We start from the raw sequence: 26,251 nt of genomic DNA, 5'->3' as shown, positions 1-26,251 counted from the left end.
GTGTTTGGTATATTTGAGCGGGAAATATTCGTAATTTGGGAAAAGCAATGCCTTTTCTTGGAATAATGATGAACGCTACCTTTCCGGCATCTTTTTTCCCACCTATACATAAAAGGGGGGAGGTTTGCTCAAACCTCCCCCCTTTTATGTAAAGTCAGCTCAAATGTAACGGAATGACGTCGGAAAGATTGTATCTGTTATATGTAGGTTTCAAACGGTACGGGAGGAGATTTTCTTTTCTTGTTGAAACTAAACACGCTAAAAAAACACAACAGGAGCTATTCATTTGAAGCCGCTGCTTGGTGAAAGGCGCATGTGGTATATTGAGCAGAAAATACTTGTAATTTGGGAAAAGCAATGCCTTTTCTTCAAATAAAGATTAACGCTACCTTTCCGTCATCTTTTTTTCAGCTATAGATAAAAGGGGGGAGGTTTGCTTAAACCTCCCCCCTTTTATGTAAAGTCAGCTCAAATGTAACGGAATGACGTCGGAAAGTTTGTATCTGTTATATGTAGGTTTCACACGGGAGGAGATTTTCTTTTCTTGTTTAAACTAAACACGCTAACACAGCAGGAGCTATTCATGATCATTTAAAGCCGCTGCTTTAGTGAAAAGCGCATGTGGTATATTGAGCGGAAAATACTCTTAATTTGGGAAAAGAAATGCCTCTTTTTCAAATAATGATTAACGCTACCTATCCGACGTCTTTATTTCAAGGGGGGAGGTTTGCGTAAACCTCCCCCCTTTTATGTAAAGTCAGCTCAAATGTAACGGAATGACGTCGGAAAGATTGTATCTGTTATATGTAGGTTTCACACGGGAGGAGTTTCTTTTTTTCTTGTTTAAACTAAACACGCTAAAATAACACAACAGGAGCTATTCATTTGAAGCCGCTGCTTGGTGAAAGGCGCATGTGGTATATTGAGCAGAAAATACTTGTAATTTGGGAAAAGCAATGCCTTTTCTTCAAATAAAGATTAACGCTACCTTTCCGACATCTTTTTTTCAGCTATACATAAAAGGGGGAGGTTTGCTTAAACCTCCCCCCTTTTATGTAAAGTCAGCTCAAATGCAACGGAATGACGTCGGAAAGATTGTATCTGTTATATGTAGGTTTCACACGGGGGGAGATTTTCTTTTCTTGTTTAAACTAAACACGCTAACACAGCAGGAGCTATTCATGATCATTTTAAGCCGCTGCTTTAGTGAAAGGCGCATGTGGTATATTGAGCGGAAAATACTCTTAATTTGGCAAAAGCAATGCCTCCTCTAAAAAATAAAGATAAACGCTACCATTCTGATCTTATTTTTGCACCTATACATACATAAGATGAGATGAAATGTAACGGAAAGGCAATGGAAAGATATTATATCCTATATGTTATTTCCACCTTAGAGAACTACGAAAAAATTAAAAAAGGCGAGAGTTCAACTAATTGCATGTGAACGTTTAGTCGGTTCAAAGCCTGTAGATGTTTTTGCACATAAGCAATACCCGTTTCATCTATACGGCACATATAAGGATGCTTAAAGGATATGTAAAGATATCACATGTATTTAATTTGCCTTAACGAATACGGAAAGGTTACGGAAATGTAAAACCATGGTTTCCGTGGTCTTTACGATACCGTAAACTCTGCGGAAATATTTTCCAACCTTTAGGCTACATTTAAGTATTTCGGAAAGTAGGCTTGAATATTCGTTTTCGTGCTGTGCTAGGTGTTACTGTGACAGGTCCTTCGGTGCAGTGTGATACATGCTTATGTAAACCAGCTGCTGTCGCGCCGCGTGCCTGTTCTTGAGTGATACGACGAATGGTGTCTATTCCCGGCTACATTAATCAATAAAATGTTCCCAAATCATTACCTATGATTCTAAACATCGACCATGGCCCTAGTTGTAGAAGTAAAAATAGTGCGATAGTGAAAGTGGCACCGATGTGGTAAGTGATACCAGTCTACCACTGATCGATACCACTGTCATGGCGCACCCTTTGAATTTTCATTTAGACGGCATTTTGGCTCATTCCTTCTCGTGTGAAGGGGATATAAGGTCCATTTGGAATTCCCACTCGAATGGCCCCGAATGTGCTACAAATTTTGCAAATACTTCATTCCGCCTGGTTCTGCTTGATTCCTGCTGATTCGTTTTCAGTGTGAAGGCCCTATTACTGTGGCCTACTAACTAGTAATACTTACGCCAGGGTCGCTCGGGTTGTACAGGCACTTGTAGGTTTGCCCTTCGCCGTAGGTGTCGTTGAACTTCGTCAGCTCCTTGTCTCCCCGATCTCCACCACAGGGTCTTGTAGCGCACTGACGGTCCTAGGAAGGAAATAAAGTAAAGTTACAATCCCGTACGATTCTCTATCATCATCATCATCATCCCATAGCTGAATAATCAGCCGTAGGGGCAGCACAACGTGTTATGCTGTATCAACAGGCTTTTAGTCCCCTGGCGGCGCCTATCTCCTCTCCGGGGCACGGTGAATGATGAAAATCACCGTATAACTGATACGACCTACGTTAGGGTGATTTGGAGCGAATCAACTCCAGACAGAATGGTTTGTTCCAACGCACACCGCACCATCGCACGTGTGGGGATTCTTTAACGTGCATGGGGTGTGTCTCTTCCCATGCCCGGGATTTAACGTCCTATCCGAGAGACGGCCCAAGCAGAAACTAGATACTCATTTTCACAAGAGTGAAGTCATCATCATAGCGTTCCGTGCCAGTACTGCAGCCAGGCCACGGCCTTCTCGTTAGCTTCTAGTAGGTCCTGGTTGGAGATGCTGGGGCCTAATACACAGTCCTTCGTAATGTGTCCCATGGTTTGGGTTGGGTGGCCACAACGACACTCAGCTGAGTTCACCCGTCCCCATTTCAGTAGGTTGTCTCTGGTCCTACCTACTCCGGACCTTGCTCTGTTCAGGTCCACCCACTCCCTTCTGGGTAGATGGAAGTGAGGAAATACAAGGGCGACACGGCAGCCGGATTTGAACCTGAGACCTCTCGGTCCTGAGGTAAAACGCTGCCGCTGCGCAACACGGTCCCACGATTCTCTATAGCTGTATGCTAATGCATACGTCAAACCTGTACCACTCTACATGAGGACGACCTGTCCATTGATATAACGCTAGTTCACCTTTATCCGCGGGGTAACCTATATACGTCGTTGTTGCTTTAAACAGGATATTTAAGGAAATCCTGAGGCTAACAACTCACAGGCCCTTAGGCCTAGAGGCGTCAGGGTGAGAAGGGTGAGAAGATATCTAGACGAAGGACGGTGGTTTTAATCAGCAGGATTTGGATATATTGCAATTTGAAGCTACATACCGTCAGTCGATTTGATATCCCTAAATACACTGCTTTCAACAAATACAATTACAACGAATATAGGTTACGCCCGGATAAATGTGAATTGTCAAACCTGTACCAGTGACCACCTGTACATAAGGACCATCAGGCGATTGAAATATGGTCTAACCTGTACATAAGGACCTCCTGGTCATTGATATACAATCAAACTCGTACAAGAACTACCTGGCCATTGATATACAGTTGAATCTGTACTAGGGCCACCTTTACCAAAGGACCATCTGTCAAATAATATAAAGACTAACCTGTACATAAGGACCACCTGACTATCGATACGCAATCAAACCCGCACGAGTAATACCTGGTTATTGATACCTGTACTAGGGCCACCTCTAAACAAGGACTACATGGGAATTAGTATAGAACCTAACCTGTATATAAGGCCCCCTTGGTCATTGATATACTGTCAAACCTTATGCGAAACACACAAACACATATACAAACAAATTCACAGACCTCTCCCCTATAGCGTCCATTGTTCAGACCGGCCTCGGTGTCGAACATGACTGCCCGCCGCGCGGTCCCGTTCCCTCCCGACGCCGGCACGTAGTCCACCAGGTACCGCACACACGGGTACCACGACTGGCAGTACTTACCACAGCTGCAAGATGGCTTCTCTCCTGGCGATAGAAAACGTTCATACCTTTAGCACTCCTATCGTTAGGCGAGAAAAGGGAAGAAAAGAGAGAAAGAGAGAAATAGACATAGAGGGAAATAGAAATAGGAGAAATACAGAGAGATAGGCGAAGTAGGAAAGGGAAATACAGAGAGAGGGGAATAGACAGCAAAAAAAGAAGAGAAATAGGCAATCAGGAGAGAGGAGAAAATAGAAAGGAAGGTGAAAGAGAGAGATAAAGGAGAATAGAGAGAGAGAATAAAAAAAGTGACCGAGGGAGAGAGATAGCGGGAAATGTAGACGGACAAGAGACGGATATTACGCTGACGAACTGTAGCCAACAACAAGGGGTCAAAAGGTCAACTTTGAATAAGGTTTGGTTGCTTTTAACACAGCGGTGACAACAGTGAGAAAACTTTGACCTTATATAATAAGCAGCATACAAAGAAGAGGCATCCTCCTACGCAGAGGCATCCGACAGCGAAACCGCCTGTCTGGATGTACCCTGCTTTCTCAACCGTCACCCTTAGTTCCTGACCGCCCTGCTTATGAATATGAATGAGCTAATCCTTATATATGCTAGACCCTTTTTGAAAATTGAAAAGCCTATTCTCTGATTGGCTGACAGCTGGTTTGGGGGGACGTCCGCAGGAACCAATAGTAACGGTTGAGAAAGCAGGGTACATCCAGACAGACGGTTTCGCTGTTGAATGTCCCTGCTTATTACGAGGGTATAAGAGCAGAAAACATGATGACATACCGGTGAAGTAATTTTTCACGGTTGTGCAGTTGGCCTCCTGGAACGACAGTGAGTCCGTCTCTACCACTGGTTGGACGATGACGACTCCCAGAACAATAAGGGCCACCAGACAACAGATTGCCAGCGACACGGAGACCCAGACCCACGTGACAATCTTACACTTCTCTCGCTCTTGGGATGATCGATCAGAAGTCATTGCTAGCTTCACGTTGTGTCGGTGAAACGAGAGAAACTACAAAAAACATCGTTGCAAGCGTTGGTCATTCTTGTAAAACTATGACGTCAGTCTAAAATGTATGATCGAACAGTCTTCTTCGTTTCACAACCTCTTTTTATTCTTCTGCAGACGCTTCGGTGACTGTCACCTTCATCAGTGCAAAATGAAATATACTAACGTTACTCGGTGCGATATGACCTATACAGTGCAAATCGAACTAAACCTATTGTGACGTAATTACTTGACATGGAATGTTCTCGAACGTGATACGTTAATCATCCTTGCCACTTTGTGACGTAGTGGCAAGGATGCGGTCCCAAACATGGCTAAGTTTATACCCCCCTTCGTCTCTATTCATTACTGCTCATTTTGCACCGATGAAGGTGACAGACAGTCACCGAAACGTCTGCAGAAGAATAAAAAGAGGTTGTGAAGACCTGACAGGTTATATTTCACCGTTTGAAGAATCTAAATTTTACTTATAAATGAACCGTAATGTTATACCTTATAGCCTGTGTTTGGTCAGTATACAAATTTATCTATGGCTTAGCCCGCGGACTGTCCAGTCTATACATAGAGCTTTTCCTGTGACAAAGTCTTTGTTTGCCCGGTTAATTATTAAACGACTCTCTACCTCAACATGCCATTCTACATAACACGGAGCTATACAGTTTGCCTTTGAACAGATCTGTATACAACCGCGGCTTCGAAGAAATGTAACAAAACGTACAAGTGGTATACGCAGGATGTTCACTGAACACCATTCGTCCATAAAGGTGGGGTCACACATATTTCAGTCCGTATGAGGCGCGCATGGGAGTATTTACCTCCACTAGGCCCCACAGGTTGTTGGAAAAATAATAGAAATTGGACAAACGTAAACAGGTTACATGTCAGACGAGTTAGCTGTGTCGCTAACCATACTTCTCGGTCAGCTAACTCATCTGGCATGTTATGTATCTATATTTGTCCAATTTGTGCTATTTTCCCCTCGACCTGTGGAGCCTGGTAGTGACTAAGAGCTTCTTACGCACCTCAAACGGACTTGAATTTATACGCATGTGTGACCCCACCTTTATCAATGTAAATTCTAATGCAGCGTACGCGAATACAATACCAGTATTACGCATGGTTAGTAGCTAATTACGTAGAAATTGCTCGTATTTTTCTATTCCTGAAACCACGTTCAGTGCGCTAAACATTAACTAAAGGGGGGCAAAGTAAGTGGTCGGGGCCACAACGATGTTTTGTACGATTACATTGAACAAAACAATGCAAAAATAGACTCACCTCCTATCGAATGACGTTTTCTTAATATCAGACACCTCCAAGACCTTGTATCAATCGCTCCTTGGCTAGATATAATTTGCCACAGCGCAAAGAGCATGCGTGGGACTCTGTACGTCCGACAGGTCGAAGGTGTTGCCTTGGTAACGTACGTTGACATGGCAGCGGTGCAAACAAGGTAGAAAGTGACGTCAATACGATAACCGGCAGATTCAAACATGGCGAAGAACGAACAGTATCCTTTTTGAGGTGCGTAATTATTGGCCCTCCAGTATGAGTGATGCGGAAATCGTCGTCTGGAGCCTAAAGTCACCTATGTGCTAAAGCGACCATCCTGAAGCAGATGCCTAATTCCACATAAAGCAGAAAACTTGTCGATGGGCGGGTGGGTGGGACGCTTCAGGCTCCAGACTTTGCCGGAGGGCCAACACACAGAAGAATGATATATTCCTGCGCGCATCTCTTATTTATAGGGGGAGTGACGTCATACTTTTCGGGCCAATCATTGTGCACCTCAAATAGTATCCTTTTTGAGGTGCGTAATTATTGGCCCTCCAGTATGAGTGATGCGGAAATCGTCGTCTTCCGCCTTTGCCATCTCTGGCTATTGAGCCCTTCCTTTTCCCTTTGAACCCCTTAACTTTGTACCTGTATCAGTATCTATAATTAGTATAGATATCTAGCTAACGTAACCGCCCTTCAGCGTAATGCATCAACGTGTCTGTGTCTGTATAGATCAATGCGTTCGTATCTGGATCTATCTGGTTAATGTAACATTCCTTTGGAAGAACACTTGTCATCCGCTCCCTCTTTACCTCTTTCATCACACCCTTTCTCATTATTCTCTCTCAACTCCCCATCTCTCATTTCCCCTCTCTCAACTCCCTTCTCTCATGTAACTCCTTTCTCATCTTACCTCTCACGCTGCCTCTCCCTTGTACGGTACCCACTCTCAAACAACCCAACACTCATTTATGGCCCACTCTCATCTTTTGCTGTACGACAAACAAAATGGAGGAAGCATCGCAAAATTGTTATCTCAAAACCGTTCCTCTACGGTCACTTGAAGGAAGATCGATATGGAGACGGCCAAGCCTAGGTCTGAATTATCCGCGTTAGAGGTAAAAGAAAACTATTTTTCCCTCGCATCGCAGGACGATTTGTCTTGAGCCTCGACTGTCTCTATGCCCAACGACCCCGAGCCTTATCCAACCTCAACTTTCAAGGATCCGCTTGACGATGCTGATTCCCAACCTTTCAGAGGACGGAGATGCTCATATTTGCCACTCTTCCTGCTTAATAGAACTCGACTTACCGACACAACAATATGGAAAGACACCAGGCTTGCACAAGTGCAGTGCAAAACTGTTCCAAACGCTCACCGCGACCTGGGAGATGCATAATGCCCAAAAGTAATATTCTGAGTCCGGACGACCTCTCAACAGTTCAAAGACGATTTTTTTTTCCTCAATAGAGATAGCGGTAAGCCCAAGATGGAAACAAAAGACAAAAATAGTGTTCCACATCACAGCTTCGATGTTGGGATCCGGTGTAAAAGTCTGTAAGGGTACTTGTGTCGGGTGATTCAACTAGAGATGATAAATCCGTCTAATACAATAGCGAACTAACACGTTACGGTAATCCAGCCTACGATTTCTTACAAGATTTCCGACCTAGAACAGTTCTCCCTAACTTCTGCAAGATACTTCTCAGTGTACCCTGGGATATAGGGCTTTTAACAGAGCTAAACATTTCCCCAAACCGATCAAAACATTTTCAAGCTTATCAAAGCTTCGTTTGTGTCCTTTGTTATCAAAGGACACAATCTTTGATACCTCGCTCTGCCCGGGCCAAGAAGCAAAGTGTTACCTGCTTGCCTGCCCTACCCACGTGCTAAGGCCAGAGACTGGCCCCTCGCCTCTCTACGTCAGGGCTGTTCAAGTTGTATGGTCCTTAGCACCTGTTTCCGCAAACTTGAGACCCAGTCCCGTGTCTTTTGTAATTTTGTAAAATCATTTTTTGAAACTCCTGGTAGTAGGCTTATGGGACTAATGTGACTGGGGGTCTCTTTAATACCAGTCTGAACCACCTTAGTCTTATTACCAAAATTGTATCAACCAAAAGAGTGTTCTAATCCATGTCTAGCTTTGATGCTTCAATTGTGGTACACGATCTTGGAATGCAATACAGAGAAACGCCCCTAGGTGTCTGAAATCGAAAGCTAACAGAAGGAGCTCATGTGACCACTCCAGGGTCCCTGTCACACAAGCATATGTGGCGATAGGGAGTATACGTACCTGGCAATGACGGATATCACAACATCTACTGATATCCTTGCGGTTCCACACTGGATTTCTTAGTCTACCAAATGCTATGCTATGTATAACACTTCCGAGGAAAACAAACTCAGATTTTCACAACCATTGTAACCTCTATGGAAAAGATTTCTTGAACTATTTACCCGAGATGACTTTTCACTTGCGGCATTTCCTTTTCGAGCCCCTTTTCTTACATGCGACTTCAAGCTCACTTGTCGAGAACTGCAATTTGCTGAATATTGCCGCTGAAAATGTAGCGTCATTATGCAAAGTCTCGGGCTGGGACGAAAATAAAGTACAGAGCAGGGTGGACTCATTCCTCAGCCAACCGCCATCTATCACACCACAGTCATCTCTCAGTAAGACATCTGGACCCGCATATCTCCAGTTTTAAAACACTTTTATTCAGTTATGCCAAACTGGTTACGAAATGTGAATAAAGAGACTCTTTTTACACAACCGATGCTTTATTCTCACCGACGTTTCGGTGACCGTCTGTCACCTTCTTCAGGGCAATTCTGACTGGTTCACATTGTACTGCAGGACAGGTGTTGCTGCTCACAGTTCAGATGCGGTCACAAAACGAAAAGTATTTGCATATGTACAGACAACTCTGATGCACATATTTACAATGCGGTCCCAAACGTAAAGAAGTGTAATACATCCATAACACAACCAGTTATCAATTAACGATGAATTGATGTAACGTTGTTTTTTTTTTTTTTACTTCTTAAGAATATTGTCCCACACGTGGTTACGAAATGTGTGTCTTGCGTACTGCCTAGAAAATTCGCACTTCCAGTGTAATATGCCTTGCCCTTGGTACCTATTTAGTGCGACCGTCCTTATACAACAACACAATTTTGTGAATTCAATGCCTTCTCGATCTCATGTCGATATCATTTCTGGCTTTCGGTCTTCAAAACGTTTCCGGCAAAGTACGAGTACGTTTTCCTCCCTAAAACATCCACCGTGAGCTCCATATTCTTCTGCGGCACTTCCCTGTGCCTGCCGGGGTATTTCAATCTTCGTAAGCTCAGGGGGGGGGGGGGGGGGGTTAAATTTGGTTGAGTTCAATGTGAAGACGCTGGTGCCACTTCTCTGAGTATTAACGGAACTGAACTGAGATCAATATCTTCCCGCTGCACCCCTCTGTGCCTGCCCGAGCCTTCCAATTTTCGTGAGCTCTACCCGCGACACTCGCCGGTGCCTGCCCGGGTCTTACCATCTTCGCGAGCTCTACCCGCGACACTCGCCGGTGCCTGCCCGGGTCTTACCATCTTCGCGAGCTCTACCCGCGACACTCGCCGGTGCCTGCCCGGGTCTTACCATCTTCGTGAGCTCTACCCTCGACACTCGCCGGTGCCTGCCCGGGTCTTACCATCTTCGTGAGCTCTACCCGCGACACTCGCCGGTGCCTGCCCGGGTCTTACCATCTTCGTGAGCCCTACCCGCGACACTCGCCGGTGCCTGCCCGGGTCTTACCATGGCCATCTTCGTGAGCTCTACCCGCGACACTCGCCGGTGCCTGCCCGGGTCTTACCATCTTCGTGAGCTCTACCCGCGACACTCGCCGGTGCCTGCCCGGGCCTTACCATCTTCGTCGTTCGTGAGCTCTACCCGCGACACTCGCCGGTGCCTGCCCGGGCCTTACCATCTTCGTCGTTCGTGAGCTCTACCCGCGACACTCGCCGGTGCCTGCCCGGGCCTTACCATCTTCGTGAGCTCTACCCGCGGCACTCGCCGGTGCCTGCCCGGGCTGTACCGTCTTCATGAGCTGTCCTTTCCTTGTGGCACTTAAGTGTCCGGAATGGCGAGGAGGGTGAGGGGGCCTAAGAGAGGCTGACAGGCTGCTGTTCTTGCGCCACCACTCGCTGCTACATCTTTTGTCGTACCTGCCGCATCTGAAGATCCCTGAAGTCCGAAACTTCTTACAAGGGTCGTTACGGGTGGGGGAGAACGCCACGCGTGAACCAGCACGTCCCGGTTCCTGAGAACTATGCGGAAAACAAAACACAATTATCGATACCGCTGACGAAATTACACACAAAATCCAGCCGTAACAATATCCACACCATACGCACTCGACATCCCCCCGCCTAGCGCTCAAAGGTGGGCAAGCCACGATAACATGAACAGTCCTAGGCCATGCGTACTCCCCGTACATACATGCTCAACAACCAAACGCTAAGCTTGGTAAAAATAGGCCACGCACACGACAATCACCTTACGTACGGGCAACACCCACGCAATCCAAAAAGTTAAACTTGACAAACGAAAACGTATAACAATAACATGTACGTAACAAAAACCACGCTCTAGAAACGCTGGCAGTCTGCATTACTACATCGCCCACGAGGAGGATGGCGGCGGGTTTTAATTCCTGAAAAGAACTCCGAAAATGGTAGCCATAGTGAGTCCCGATGCCATGACAGTGCTATCCTAAAATCCTGCATAAAACCATACATACGAAATAAATATAAAGATTTAAAGAAAATGACAAGAAAATGGCGAAGCTCTAGATCTGTAAAGGACCTCCACACTGTAGGGAGGCGTTCGTAGAATTCCCTGGTAGAGGATGGATGCAGATTGTGATTTCAGTCACGGCGATACTGTGAGAGTATCCATCTTGCCTCTTTGTCCGGGGTTTCAAACCACGTGTCTGCGTATCACTAGAATATACACAAAAATCAGAAAATGACAAGAAAATGGTGAATATCTCGGTCTGTAACTCTCCTCAAAAACAGACAAAAGCCTCCCTTGCCTTCCAAGGTAGAGGATGGCAACGGATTCTATTATCCCACCTAGTGACTCAGAGGGTAGCCATGTTGCATCTCCTCGACAGCGACAGCTCTAGCATCCTGTTAACACTTTCACAAAACGAGAAAAACACACAAATAGCAAACTCCTAAACAGCACCACTAATCAGCGTCGTCAAAAGGTGGCCACAGCAAAATTCGACAGAGGATGCGAGCGTATATACTAAAACTGAAAAGAAACATTCTAAATATTAAAGGTAGCTCTCTCCCGTCGGACCTACATACAACGTTTACAAAGCGTTCACAAAACACTCAGCAAACAGGCAACAGACAAAACGTGAAAATGAAACTATGTGACAGTCAACCGGAAAAAATTTGCAAAAACGTGAAGTCCTTCCGTACGGCAGAAGCATGACTCTGCAAGCCCTGCAACAGGCCTAGACTACAGATATCAAACATGTCTCAACACAACACCATACCACAAAACGAGCAAGTAAATGTCCAGACCGGGCTCAGATAAAACTTTCATGTGTACAACCAAACCTTACGTGGTACCGTGTACCTCTGATACAATACCCGGGAGAGTACGAGCTGCCGTCACGAGCTTGAGCTGCGGCACCGTATCGTGTAGTAGCGAGTCTCCCGCCGGCATTCTCCTGGCCTTTTTCCGGCAACGACGTGGCCTTTTTCCCGGCAAGTTTTCTGCGCTGGGGCGATGAAGGACGCACGCTGCTGGCTTCAGACGAGCCGGAGGGCCAACACACAGAAGAATGATATATTCCTGCGCGCATCTCTTATTTATAGGGGGAGTGACGTCATACTTTTCGGGCCAATCATTGTGCACCTCAAATAGTACATTTTACGTGTAAAACATTACCCCCCCCCCAAAAAAAAAAATTACGAGAACTAGAAAGCTTGAAGAAACTAATAATAAATAAAACTTAGTCGTCTCTGAATGATTGATTTATTGGCTTTGGAAGCATGTTTTGTCACGCTAATTCTTGTTAGTATGCTACAACGTTTATGGTGTTTATTTGGAAAATTTAGCTATCTTTTCTAACCCAACTTGTTTTTTCGTATCTCAGTATGTTTGCAGTCTGCGGAGGATGTCATCCATAAAATGTACTTGCAGTGGCCAAATCAAAAGTTGTAGGGCTATGAAATTCAAAGTGGTCAGAAAGGTTTAACAAATGAATGAACACAGAGTATGGTGTATATTTCAGCCATACCATATATGGTATGGTGAAATATATTATATTCGTAATGTTTCTTTCTTTCTCCTGTCAAATCTTCAAATCGAATCATCTCCGTCGTTCCGGGACAGAATGACCTGAAATTTGGCACAAGGGTAGAGTGGGTCAATACCCAGGTGTGTTTTTCACTTTTTTTTCCATATCTTCCTCTAAAATGATTTTATTGAAGTTTAAAGGTCATGTTTTGACCAAAACGGTATATTTTGGCCCCCTGTACCCTTGTATTACAATAGAATGACCTTAAATTTGGTGTAGATAGGCATTAGATAGTTGGTAAAATGATCCATGTAAAATTTTTGGCATAAATCAATTTTAAATTATTAATTTCTGCACTTTTCTGAGGGGAAATTGGTTTTCTTCCGGCCTTTTCCCGTGAACTCCCGTGACCCCAGAGCCCACACGTGCCAGGTGCCAGCGGTCTGGGGAGAGCGAGAGTTGATTGAATTTAAAGAGCCAGCCAATCAGCGACGAGAAAGGCGAATGCTAGTTAATATTCATAAGCGGGGCCTTGCTATACCGTATATACACAAACAGATGCATATTACAGCCTTACAGTGTCCATAAGTCACCCTGTGCCCGGTTTGAAATTGTTGTTTGCGAGGATTTGGCGTTCAGATAGGGTCATTTGAGCGGTAGCGGACGGTACGCGTGCATTGAACGTTAGAATACAAGTCTGTGTCGATGAATTTACCAACATTCCGCATGACACTATCAATCATTTTCGGCAGATTTGACTTTTGGGGTTAGTTGAGACAATCTAGAAAATGTTACTTGGCAGAAAACGCGGGAAAATTGGACAGTTTGCGTTCAGTTTTGATACGTAATTTTGACAGTGGCGAGAATGCATGTAATCTTTTCCCGAACAAATGTAGGTACTTCTAGTGTTGTTGTTGTTCTTTTTTGACGTAAACTTTATACATTCAAATTGTAAGTAACTTTAAACTGCCAGAGTTTGAGCCCAATAAAACACTCTCAGTACCAGAGTATCATCACCACTGACCTCCGAAAAGAAACCCCCGAACAAGGTAGAAACTCCTATCCTCCGGGTCTCGCACGCTACGAGCAGGAAATTATCACACTCAGACAAGATTACGTCCGATGGCTGATTGTATACAAAGTAAAACAATTTAACAGTGGTATGCAAGGGACATATACTTAACAAACAATTCGAAGGAAAATGAAATATATAGATAAAGCCAAATCAAGTAAACTTGTTAGTCCTGGGATTTTTCAGAAAAGAATTGAAGCGACAAGGTGGTAAAATTCTAGTAAAAATTCGAGACGTCTCCGTTTATGTAATGGCTCATACAAAACAAGAGGAAGATTTTTAGCTTGAAAAAAAAACAACAACACTCCTACTACACAGTACCCGCACCTGCTTGACAATTATTAAAACGTATGCCCTACTTGATTAAAAAAAGTTCACTGCAATAATAAATGTACCCACATCACAAGGAGATTATGACGGTACTTAGACCCAGTTATCGAAGTGGAAATTGTTGAATGGCGTCATGTAATTTTATGATGAAAATCTTCTGAATGGAAGATGCGTTTTTTTTCACTCTCGGAAAAATAGGAGCTGCCGCAATTCTAAAAAAAAAATCAGTTATGCATAGGCGCTCCTGTGGAAGATTGTATTCTTCCATATGGGCCCGGGGCATATTGGACAAGCTCTGTTTTGACCTGGAATCAATTCACAATATTAGTTCTCCTTCGGGGATAACTTACAGTTAAAATATTGCATTTTTGCGCAGGGGTGACTTGGAACAGTCCAATGTTTCGTGGGAATTGGTATGGCTGAAATATGCTGTATTTGCACCCAAGCAAATGTCGGCCTTTCTAGTTTTTTTTTTCTTTTTCTTTCTTTTTTTCGTGCAACACAAGAAAAAAAGAATACATACAAAGAAAAAGAAAAACCACGGATATCACGGGATCCTGACTGAAATTAGATATTTGATCCAAAAGAATCAATGAAACTAAAGCAAGAAAAGAAACAATAAATATATAAAGAACAATAGATAAAAAAGTTGCCGATTATCAAAACCAGGAAAATCATGTTAACATATAAATAGAATCATAGTAACAGAAATAATTTTACAATGATAACTCAATTATATAAATACACGAAGAGCGTGAAGGAAATTCTCCCACTTTTTCAAATGATAATCGATTTTTTTCTTGAAGCTATGATATGTTCTTAATGTTCACATGTTTTTAGTATGGAATTAAGATAAAGTTTTTGGCAAGAAGGATCTTCAGATCTTCTTTCTTTGACCTTGGAATAGAATCTGGCATTCTAACACATACATTGTCCCATTTTTTTTGGGGGGGGGGGGGGGGAATAGACGGTAAAAATATAGCTCAAGAACGTGTTGACATCTCGTAAATGTTTTTTGGTATATAAATATCCTAAGTGATGATGCACATGATAATTATGTAAATCATCCGCTTATTTGCATAGTTGATGAGGAAAGCTCATCAACGAACTGCTGTCAATGATAGGACTTATCATGTATGTAACAGAGGAATGTCCATAGCTACAAATTACTCATTTGCATAATTAACGAAAGAATACTGTAATTCCACAGTTGTAAATGACGGGAATACCATAATTTAGGCACTTCGAAGCTTACTAAAGGTGAAAATTATTAGGCATATCTCATGAAAGTCAGGGTCACATGTACATAATTTATGTAAAGCTGCTACAACAGCCTTTTTACTAAGATAAGATGTCCATACTTTGGTGCTATTTGGGTAGAGAAGATGATCAACTGAGACAATTCATGCAAATGAGGACTTTAATTACAGATTCAATGAGAAACACGTATTATACTCCCATCAAAAATGATAATATCATTTGGCAAAGGTATCGGTATGAGTAAATGAATTTTGGATGTCAGGGTCATGTGCATAATTGAGAAAATTCTAGTGTCTTTCTCCCTTCAATACTTATCAACTGGTATAAAGTTTCATCGTCGTGTTTGCAATTGAATATCACCACTTCAACATCCATATCTCTTGATGCAACTTGTATAATGTATCTATTATTTATACTAATATCATCTAATAATATAAAGGATACATTCCAATGTACAACACTAATATTTGAATTAGTTTCTTGTTACGACAATTTCAATAACTGCCCTTGTCACAAGTCTGTTTTCTATGTCTCTACCACATGCTCTATTATGGTCAACCCTAGAACTCTTGCAAATATTGTAATCATTATAATACATACAAAAATACATTTTACTACAAGAAGCATCACCTCAAACGTGCACCTTATAATGCTTATTATGAAATATGGGTTAGAAGTTCTTTACTCTACCGCTTGTAACGACTTTGCCACATAACAACAAATTAAAATTTTTGCCCTTTGCATACAATTATTGCGAATTTTCCCTTGCGGACAGACTGAATTGCGGCACACGGGAGGCCACGTCCGCCACGTATTTCTGAAAACGTTCAGGCTGTACAGGGTAGGCGCGTCGCTTGTACTGGCACGTACGGGTGGTGAATCAGCAGCCCGATAGCAGATAAAGTTTAATATTTGCCTGCACGTAAAGTTCTACGGCGTGTCTCATGATCCAAAATCCTTCAGATTCCCTACGAGTTCGTACGGAGGCGACATTTACCACTTACGGATCCCAAAAGATTGCCCACGTTTTGGCACGTATGCAGCACGCATTTGCACGTACGGCGGGTTGTGCCCTTAGCTTTAGCAATTAGATATCAAAGGCGAATGTGCACTAACAGGTGCGGCCCAGTGATATACCGGTACACGCTTTAAGTTTAACACCTGGCTCAGGAGAATTCTGGCTGAATCCCCACAGGAACCTCTTTGGCTGCAGAAGGCCGCAGACGGAGAAACTTCCACAGAACCTGGGCAGCAATCCTTCTGTAGAGCAGGGGGAACTCCTCCATACAGATCTGGGAGAGAAAAGAAAAACTATATATCCTTTCGAAAATGAATTCATTGGGTTAGTAGATCATAGGGTATTGGAGTTTTCTTTTAACACAACCATACTGCCTCTCACCTGCTTATGTTTTGATGCCTATCAAACATCTTTCTTAGAGATTCAAATTCTGTTTCTCGCCGCCATGCAGCCGAACTCCAGTTAGAAGCTCTGAGAAGTTAGCTACTCATTTTCATTTGAGTGACGTGGCAGCAGTCATAAAACACTTACCAAGTAATCAATAGAGCACAATAGCTTGTTTTCATTTACATGGATAGCATCAGCAGTCGTTCGTCGAAAATATTTTCAACCATACTGTAAATAGCACATAAAAGCTGCAAATATATGCCGTAAATTGTAAAGTAAATATCGGAAAACGGACACTACTGCGACGTTCAGTGCCGAAGTCAATTCCAGAGTCAAAGTAGAAGTTGTCAAAACTAAAATGCGGTTTACGATACTTTGTGGTTAGTCATTTGTTTAACCATGCTGACCACTTAGATTTCATTGTGACTTTTTTGACAAACAGTTTTGGAGTTCCCAGAGTTTGTCATCTATATCGTCAAATCAACATGGCCGAATTGTCTTGTGCACATTGCGCACTATTAAAGTATCACGTCATAGTTTAAACAGTAGATAAGATTTTACCTTCTCATAGTCTGCGCCTCTCACGTTGGTTCCGGAGAAAAGTCTAACCGGAACTTCTCTCTCCATCAACTCATCGACGTCCATGTTCTTGATCCCCAGGGTACGTACGGTCACCTCCTCTAGATCTGGTACAGAAAAACATACGGGACACGGTATAGTTAGGAAAGAACTGGCCTGAGATGAAACGTTCACACCATACTTCCTTCGTCGTTACCCTACAACCCATCAGAACTCTCTTATTTCAACATAATGTCAGTCAGTCAGTCAGTCGAGAATATCAGATGTCTTCGCAGGAATATTGCACTCCACCATCAGTGCCTATGTGAAAATTCAAGCGTCCGAAATTGCCAGGACGTCGGCGTCGAACATCATCTGATAGCGTTTCAAACCGTCTGGACGCGTCAATTGCCGTCAGAAACGGCCGCGGACACATCGTGAGCGTCCGGGCCGTCCTGTCAGATTTTATGTTGAACGCCGGGGCCGAGATCTTAGTTTAGGTATGCTGCTCAGTATGTCGAGCATGAGTGAGTCTATAAAGGCAGTTCTCCGCCTGCCAGGGTTTCTTTTACCCTGGACTGGTTCCCATAAGAGTAGCTCACTGGCCACTAGCTCAGGGTGTCACACATAGTGGCCGGAGAGCCGCATACGCCTTTGCTTGATCTAAGTTATGGCATCTATGCTACTTTCCGTCTCGTATTCCTATAAACGGGTGGTACCGGTCGTCGCCTTTTATGTTACTGTCTAAACATATATAACAGACCCCCCTCACTTTAGGTGTATTCGTGATGCTTCTCGGCTCGAACCCGAAGTTGTCATTTTTTTTCTTTAACTTTTTTACCATTAGTCAAGATTGTTGTACTTGATTATTGTAGATTATTTGTAGATTATTTTGTGAGAAAGTGTTGATTTACTAATAAACGTTTATTGTTAGGTCCCCAAACAATGTGATGAAACGCCTGTTTGTGACCATGGCTTGATATACTTAAATTCAATATTGCGCCCGATTTTCCCAGACGTACGGCGTTATTACCGCGCCTGAAATCCCCATACCGGTAAATTGTACGATGTACATGACTAAGGCCTTAGTTAAACATGGGTACCTGAGCCAAAGGGGGGGGGGGGTAAAAGCCGGCTAAATAACTTTCACTATACAGTTAACAACAGCCCACTGCATCTAAAGTTGGTATCTCACTGCACTTGGGGCACCGGTGCGGCACTGCGGGGTTCTAAAGCTTACTCAACGAATTTTTAGACATAAAGAACGAATTTTCTTATGAATACGTATAGTGTATTTTGTTGTCTTCTGAGTGATAATTTTGGGTATAACACAATATCTAAAATATTTTTTAAAAATTAACTATTTATTATCGGCGAAAATAACACGACAGTCCATGCCGCAGTGAACGAACCCAGTATCGCATCGGTGCCCAAAGTGCAGCGAGATGCCACCTTAAGGTCTCAAAAAGGGTCTACCTTTTATGAAGGCAAAGGCATGCTGCTGAGGTACAGTTAGGGCAAACATGTTGTGTATTTGATAGCCAAACCTATGATTATTCAAGCAACGTACCGGGATTCTCTATCAGTTGCTGAACGCTGTGGATAAAGCTGACAGATCCAATCATATCCTTCTGTAAAATAGAGACGAAGATAAAGTCATTCATCATCAGTACAAAATGATATTGTCGTATTATGCATGAGGAGAAGCAATGTTAAGGCATAGATGCCGACACACGCATGATATAACAGGCAGAGCTTAAACCCTGCAGAAGGTAAAGTAATAATTACGTTTCTTGTCAAACTGAAAAAAGTAGACAAAAATAAGTGTCTATTTTTCTATTACGTATTGAATATGTTTTAATTTCTATGAATAGTATCTGTATGCCTGTACCAAGCCCAATAGAACGTGAACGTACAATGAAAGATATCGTTATAAAATTAAAATCGGAATTTATTCGGAAGGTTGACTGAAACTGGCAAATTGACAAATGTTTAGGTTGTTCTGTAAAAACAAGTCAATTTCTGGAAAGTATGATTTGGAGTAGGCATACATGATTTACAAGAAGTTGCAATATTACTAATTATTTTGAATAATTACAGCAGTGACATTACGGGAGATGTTTTCTACCTGGTTCACTGGGTTGACATTAGAAGTCTCCACCACCTCTTCATACAGGATGTCACCGAACTCATCAGCTACGTTGTGGACAGTTGCCGCCAGAACGAAGGGACCGGGCACCACAATTGCTTCAGAAGAGAACTAATAAAGGCACAAAACAGTAAAGATGAAAGACTTTTAAAAAAATCGAAATTTGATAACGGTAGGATCACATCTCCCGGATATTCGCGGATACGAAAAATGAAATATTGTGTTAATGAATATGCATAACGTAGGCCCTATTCTTTTTGGTACGTTTTTGGACTTTGGTTGTCGTTTGTATCATACTTCCCGTTCCCCAAAACTGCTCGGTCGGGCCTCGGGTCGGAATGTAACGATAGCATACTGGCTACCACGATGCCAAAATCAATCTAGACAATATTACTTATATAATATTATAGTATTAGTCTACACGTGATGAAGTATATGAACACACCTTTTTTGTGTTAAAGTGATGAGCATTGGTAACTCGTATCAGGTTGGAGAGTCCCATGGATTCGCCCGGCCTAAATGACTTGACCACTCGATGGACGTATAGCTGTGAATAAGATGCAGACGTATAAAACTCCACTATGTAGAGAGTGTGATAACATATCAAAATTCAATGGAAGCAAAACTCCTGGAAATAGCTACACTTAACCCTATCCAGACGGAGGGGGGGGGGGGTCTTGAAGTGCCTGCGCCAACTTTGACGTCCTATAGCTCCCAAACGGCTTGTGTTAGAGCAACCAAACTTGGTGACTTAACCTAGAATATTGTTGGCAACAATTTACAAAAAAGGGAATAAGTTTATAATTTTTCGTGTTGCCATGGCAACGGGTTTCTGAAAGGCAAATTTTACAAAAATCACTGATTTTGGTTTAAACAATGGGATATTAAGATTTTCTTGCTAGACTAAACTTCTTTTCATATATCTTTAATATCTAACACATCTTAGTTGAACATTTATAATTCAATATTCATAAATTATGCTAATGAGATGACGTAATTGGTCAAAATCCAAGATGGCCGACAATATCATGATGAAAAGTATAACCAGCTGATTTTCACTCGGATTTCATCAATACTTTGTATTTTCTTAAAGAAAACATTCATATGAACGTTTTCGATCCATTTTCATGGCGTTTTAGCGTTATATGTTGAAAAAATTGTATCTTAAGGTATCTTAAGGACATTTAAGGTTGATAATCCAAGATGGCGGATAGCTAAACTACATATGACGTTATTCTATGACGTCATTTTGACGTCGTTGCGTCATCTTTTGACAACAGAAGTCTTATAACACTTAAATTTTGATAAGAAACCTTTATTGGTAACTTTTTGAGTGAGAAATTTAGGTATTATGGAAATTCCAAGTTTCAGCCAAAAAAAATCAATTAATGACGTCATAATTACGTCATATTACGTCATAATGATATAAAAATTTCAGGAATTATAAAACTCGACAAGCACAACAAACATTGCAAATTTGGGGATCATACAGTAAGCTGTTTTGAAAATACGAAGGGGGCCGAATGAGCCCCCCCCCCCAGTCCAGGGAAGGCCCAAAAAGCCCAATCTGGATAGGGTTAACGAATGATAAAACAGCTATACGTAACACATTCATTCCAAGCTCAGAATTCCAAGCATGAAGTATAAAGTATTAAATAGATACACGTCAAGCATTCATTCGAACTGGCAGTCAACCCCAGAAGCGGGTGTTATTTTCTAATTACAAAATCAACTATTACTGTAGAATTCTATCACTAATTAAGAATGAAAATATAGCAGCCCGTGAAAGAAGATGATTTTAGGTTATAAGGCTAAACATTAATGATCACCCACAAACCGTCAACATTGTTTTCAAGATCAGCCCTAGAGTTCCTAACGTCGACCTTTTTTGAGGGCGCTGTTTTCAAATTTGAAGTAAATTTGATGATTGTGAGTTATCAAAGTCAATTGTGCCCCAGCATGCGTGGTTAAGTTGGCGTAATTATGTTTGAAAAATAGAAAGTCGCACCTGAGTCGGCATCAAAGGCAGGCTTTCCATCATTTGTCCGTCTCTAAGCACTGCTGCGTTCTGAACAATGTGACTGCGAAGTTCGGAGTCTGCTGGGGCCTTGGTCTTTGCCTGTGGAGATGCAATAAGAATGATCGTTTAAAAGGGAAAGATAAATTCGTCTGTAAATTTAAAAAAAAAAAAACAGTCTAAGTACAGTCAATCATTTTTTCGCAAGAAATACATTCAAAAATGTACACAAACATTTTAGTTCGCTTTGATTTCGTCAGCTGAACAACAATTCAAAATCCCAGCATTCCAAACCGGTGCAGTCCAGCTAGGTAATTTCGCATTTTTGTACCACCCGGATAATTGCACGAAATAAGCTGACAAATGAGGTTTCTACTGTAATTCAAAATCTACCTTGTTAGCAAAGTGGAACCCCCCAGTCATCAGCCTTGGGTACATGGTCTTCTTCGCCACCCGGAACACGGCTTGGTCAAGCTGATTGACGAGGACGTGAGAGCTGGTCACTACGGAGTATCTGCCGCTGCTTCCTGCCTCAGCCACGCTGTCCAGAGAGAAGTAAGCTCTGATGGTGTCTCCTTCGGCCACCGGTCTCAGTTGTACAGCGTTGTAAGTCCCCAAATGGAATCGAGCTGTTTCAGACGACCTGAGGTTGTAGGGAGTCGTAAGCTCATCGGAATGTTCTCAATGTAAGATTAGGAAAATGCGTAGTCAATTTTATGATCATTTCTTTGTATGGTAGGCTATCTAGATCTATTGGATAAAAATAGTCAGGGAATGACAAAAGGACTTCAATGTATCATACAAACCCGTAGAGCCCTGCTAGTCCATTTATTGGCACCTCCGAACATTTTGGGAACCATAGTGTGAATTGTATATGCGTTGTTTTTAAATGTCTTGGATATAAAATGATGTAATGAAATGCACATCTCAATGTCAATAATACAAAGATCTTATAACTCAGGATATTTTAGTCTTGGATATAAAATGATGTAATAAAATGCACATCTCAATGTCAATAATACAAAGATCTTATGAGCAAATGTCTGTAAGGATCAAACAATGGTGGCAAAGGTCAAAAAATAGATTTGGCTCATATTTTGCACAGTGATAGTACTTGGTCCACAACCCCTCAAAATAGCTTTCTTTTAGATCAAAACTCCTTGTTGCCATGGTAACGGGCAAACAAAGTTTTCTGGCCATTTTTCCCAATTTTCGCATCTCAAAAACACAGAAATCAGCATATTTTACGGCACTGTCTCGGCAACACCTTTAAACCTATCATCAAAACAAAACAAGATATAAATAGACCAACATTTTGGCTTTTTAAAAATTGTTGTGAAATTTCCAAAGTCGTACATTTTCGTTCTTGGGCAGCCTGAAAACAGTGCAATGTTTCAAGCTTCAAAAAAATTTGATTTTTGGCCCAACTTTGTAACGCTATAAGTGCCAAGCTGGTAATTTTTTTGGCTTGAAATTTGTACCATATATAGATCATTAGAATATCTATCAAATGCATTGTTGCAAAGTTTGGGGTCTTGTTTGGTTGTCACGTGACTGTCCCCTAAAGTAGGCCACTTTTTTGTGTTTGGCGAAAATTGTGAACTTTAGCCATGTTTAAAGTACGCTACGTGAAGAAGTAAAATATATTTCTAAACCAACTTCTTATCAAATGTGGATCTATGTATTGCCTATCAAATAATTGCTTGTAGAGTTTCGGGTCATGACGTTCAGTCACGTGGTTGTCCCTGAAAGTAGGCCATTTTTTTGCAATTGACGAAAATTGTGAATTTTAGCCATGTTCAACGTACGCTACGTGACGAAGTAAACAAGGATTCTTATTCAACTTCTGATCAAATGTACATCTATGTATTGTCTATCATATAAATGCTTGTAGAGTTTCGGATCATAACGTAAAGTCACGTGGTTGTCCCTGAAAGTAGGACATTTTTTTGCATTTGACAAAAATTGTGACCTTTAGCCATGTTCAACGTACGCTAGATTGCGAAGCAAAATAAAGTTCTGATTCAACTTCCTGCCAAAGGTAAATCTATGTATTGCCTGTCAAATGAATACTTGTAGAAAATTAGATCATGAAGTAAAGTCACGCGGTTGTCCTTGAAAGTAGGCCACTTTTTTCATTGGACGAAAATTGTGAATTTTCAAAGTACGCTACGTGTACCCTGGTATCCAGCCGTATTATAGTTCCCGAGTCTCTTTTGTCCTCTTCGCAGATACATATTTCACTCGTTCTCATTGAATTGAAAATAATGGCCAGATTGACTACATCATTTAAGTATAAGAGGATGTCCCTAGGGACACTTAAAAAGTGGGCAGCTTTTTTACACCAGGTCAAATAGAAAGCTTAGAAAGCTTCGAACAATGCTAACGTTCGTTACAGTCATTTCTGTACAACATTTTGTTATACCCCCTTTCCACTAGGACGGCGCTCTCACGGCGCTCTCTCTGCGACCTCGAATTTGGAAGAGCGCGGTGAGAGCGCGCTGGGGTCGCCGGAGTGATTCCACTTGAGCAGTTTTTCTGGCGTCGCGGCGCTCTCACGGCGCTCTGGCCAATTTTCCATCGCAGCGAGAGCGCGGTGAGAGCGCCGTCAAGTGGAAAGGGGGCCTTAGGTGGGGTACAAATGGCAGTCAACAATCCTTCCTTGCTTCTTTAGAAAGCCAGAAAAACTGTGCAGCGTCACAAAAACGGTCATTTCTTGTCTTATACGTGGATAATATAACAGTGGCAACTGGCAACCATCAAACTGGTGGTGGTAACGTTTGTTACCGAATTTGGCAACAGGAATAACCCACCTCACACAGCCTCCAAGATCAGTGACAGTACCGATCTGGCGTTATCGGGCAAAGGGCCTGCTCAGCTGGTTTCATCTACCGAACAATCATTCTGGGAACTGAATTGTTACATTTTTGGCTACTACTTGAATTCTTCGTTTGTTATCAGGAGACAACCATTTTTTACGGGGGTGAAATTCCACCCGTGGCTAAGATAATCTTCCAAGCCATCAACCAAAATGAATCTTTTGGAAAACATTCCAGGGATTGTGGAAAAATGAAGGAACCTGTGATTTTGTCTAAAATTTGCTGCAAATCAAGTCGCAAAAGCAGGCGACAGCATTTTTACATTTAAATGAGAACGAGCCATTTGCGAAGAGGACAGAAGAGACTCGCGATCGGGAGCTATAATATAGCTGGATACCAGGCTACACTACGTGACGAAATTAAGAAGAATTCTGATTAAACTTCTGGTCAAATGTACATCTTTGTATTCTTAATTTTCTTTCTTCGAATAAATGCTTGTCGAGTTTCGGGTCATGACAATTAGTCACATAGTTGTCCCTGAAGCCAGGTCACCTTATGTGCTCAACAAATATTGTGAATTTTAGCGCATTATAGAACATAGCTGAATTTAAAACGACATCTTAGTTACATTATCAAAATTGATATTTACAATTATAACAGAGTCATCGCTTTAATTTAACACTGTATGCCCATTATCGGTCATTGTAGTACCAATATGATATGCATTGGACATTGACAATGTTAAAAGAAAGAAACTGTTCAAGAGGCATCTTCTCTAAAGTAACAGAACCTCCTAACAGCATTTAGCTAACTATCTGCCCTACTTTAGGGAGCAACTGCACCGCAAAGAAAGACGACCCCAAGCCTTACTAACACTCATTCAACAGACAATGTTAAGGGCTACACATGATCGGAGTCAGTGCCATGCCAGTAAAGTATTTCAGTTCCCCAATTCGACAGATTTAACTACAGCCCTATATGGTGATTTCTGGCCAAAAGCAAAATTTGACCTACTTTCAGGGACAACCACGTGACTAAAAGTCACGATCTGCAACTCTGCAAGCATTCATCTGATAGACAATACCTAGATGTACATTTGACTTGAAGTTGAATAAGAATTCTTGTTCACTTTGATACCCAGCGTACTTTGATCAAAGCTAGAATTCACAATTTTCGTCAAATGCAAATAATGGCCTACTTTCAGGGACAACCACGTGACTGAACGTCATGATCCGAAACTTTGCAAGCATTCATATGATAGACAATACATAGATGTACATTTGACTAGAAGTTAAATAAGAATCCTTGTTTACTTCGTCACGTAGCGTACGTTGAACATGGCTAAAATTCACAATTTTTGTCAAATGCAAAAAAATGGCCTACTTTCAGGGACAACCACGTGACTAAACGTCATGACCCGAAACTCTACAAGCATTTATTTGATAGACAATACATAGATGTACATTTGATCAGAAGTTGAATAAGAATCCTTGTTTACTTCGTCACGTAGCGTGCGTTGAACATGGCTAAAGTTCACAATTTTCGCCAAACACAAAAAGTGGCCTACTTTAGGGGACAGTCACGTGACAACCAAACAAGACCCCAAACTTTGCAACAATGCATTTGATAGATACAGTCAAACCTGTATTAGCGGCCACCTTTGCATAACGGCCACCTGCCCATAGTGGCCACTTTTTGTCGGTCCCTTGGATTTGTAATGATTAAGAAATAGGCTTAGCGGCCACCTGTCCAACGCGGCCACGGCCACACGATTTCCGGTCCCGCAGGTACAAAAACACTGCCGTTTACGGCCACGCGGACCGCTGATCTATGTTTCGGCACGCGTTCGGCCATATACAGCGGCCGTATCGTCACCCTACGCCGGATTTAAAACCGCCTTGACTTATTTTCGAAACAAAACTTCGTCAACTGGTGCTACCCATACCCGCTGACAAACGAGGTCATATAAGGTCAATAGACGACACCTATATTACGGAGGTAAATTGTGTTAAAGTTACGTTCTAATACACTATCGCTAAGGTTAATTTACATCACAAAAATTTCTAAATAAATTGTTACA

The 26,251-nt window shown here is 42.1% G+C and overlaps 3 protein-coding genes across 3 annotated transcripts in view; all 3 read right to left on the bottom strand.

Moving 5' to 3' along the window:
* LOC118410532 (calcium-activated potassium channel subunit beta-2-like) overlaps nt 1–6,405 on the bottom strand; it is a 9,242-nt gene extending 2,837 nt beyond the window's left edge. The window contains exons 1-4 of the mRNA XM_035812290.1: nt 6,259–6,405; nt 4,752–4,983; nt 3,832–3,995; nt 2,200–2,322 (exon numbers count right to left, since the gene is read on the bottom strand). Coding sequence (XP_035668183.1) covers nt 2,200–2,322; nt 3,832–3,995; nt 4,752–4,947 — 483 coding nt within the window. The 5' untranslated portion in view covers nt 4,948–4,983; nt 6,259–6,405. The remainder of the gene's footprint in view (nt 1–2,199; nt 2,323–3,831; nt 3,996–4,751; nt 4,984–6,258) is intronic.
* Nucleotides 6,406–10,209: 3,804 nt separating this feature from the next.
* LOC118432535 lies at nt 10,210–12,190 on the bottom strand. The gene is made up of 2 exons (XM_035844156.1): nt 11,909–12,190; nt 10,210–10,570 (listed from the first exon to the last, which is right to left on the bottom strand). Exons 1-2 carry the CDS (start codon nt 12,121–12,123, stop codon nt 10,249–10,251), a joined length of 537 nt encoding a protein of 178 aa, XP_035700049.1. The 5' UTR covers nt 12,124–12,190; the 3' UTR covers nt 10,210–10,248.
* A 2,722-nt stretch (nt 12,191–14,912) lies between these two features.
* The window catches only part of LOC118410043, a 22,571-nt gene continuing 11,232 nt past the window's right edge, over nt 14,913–26,251 (bottom strand). Inside the window, exons 5-11 of the mRNA XM_035811512.1 lie at nt 21,746–21,995; nt 21,344–21,454; nt 19,781–19,882; nt 19,315–19,446; nt 18,757–18,817; nt 17,190–17,314; nt 14,913–16,515 (exon numbers count right to left, since the gene is read on the bottom strand). Coding sequence (XP_035667405.1) covers nt 16,390–16,515; nt 17,190–17,314; nt 18,757–18,817; nt 19,315–19,446; nt 19,781–19,882; nt 21,344–21,454; nt 21,746–21,995 — 907 coding nt within the window. The 3' untranslated portion in view covers nt 14,913–16,389. The remainder of the gene's footprint in view (nt 16,516–17,189; nt 17,315–18,756; nt 18,818–19,314; nt 19,447–19,780; nt 19,883–21,343; nt 21,455–21,745; nt 21,996–26,251) is intronic.

This window comes from Branchiostoma floridae, chromosome 2 (genome assembly GCF_000003815.2).
Source record: "Branchiostoma floridae strain S238N-H82 chromosome 2, Bfl_VNyyK, whole genome shotgun sequence".
NCBI classification, from domain to species: Eukaryota; Metazoa; Chordata; class Leptocardii; order Amphioxiformes; family Branchiostomatidae; genus Branchiostoma; species Branchiostoma floridae.
This window is presented reverse-complemented; position numbering and strand designations above follow the sequence as displayed.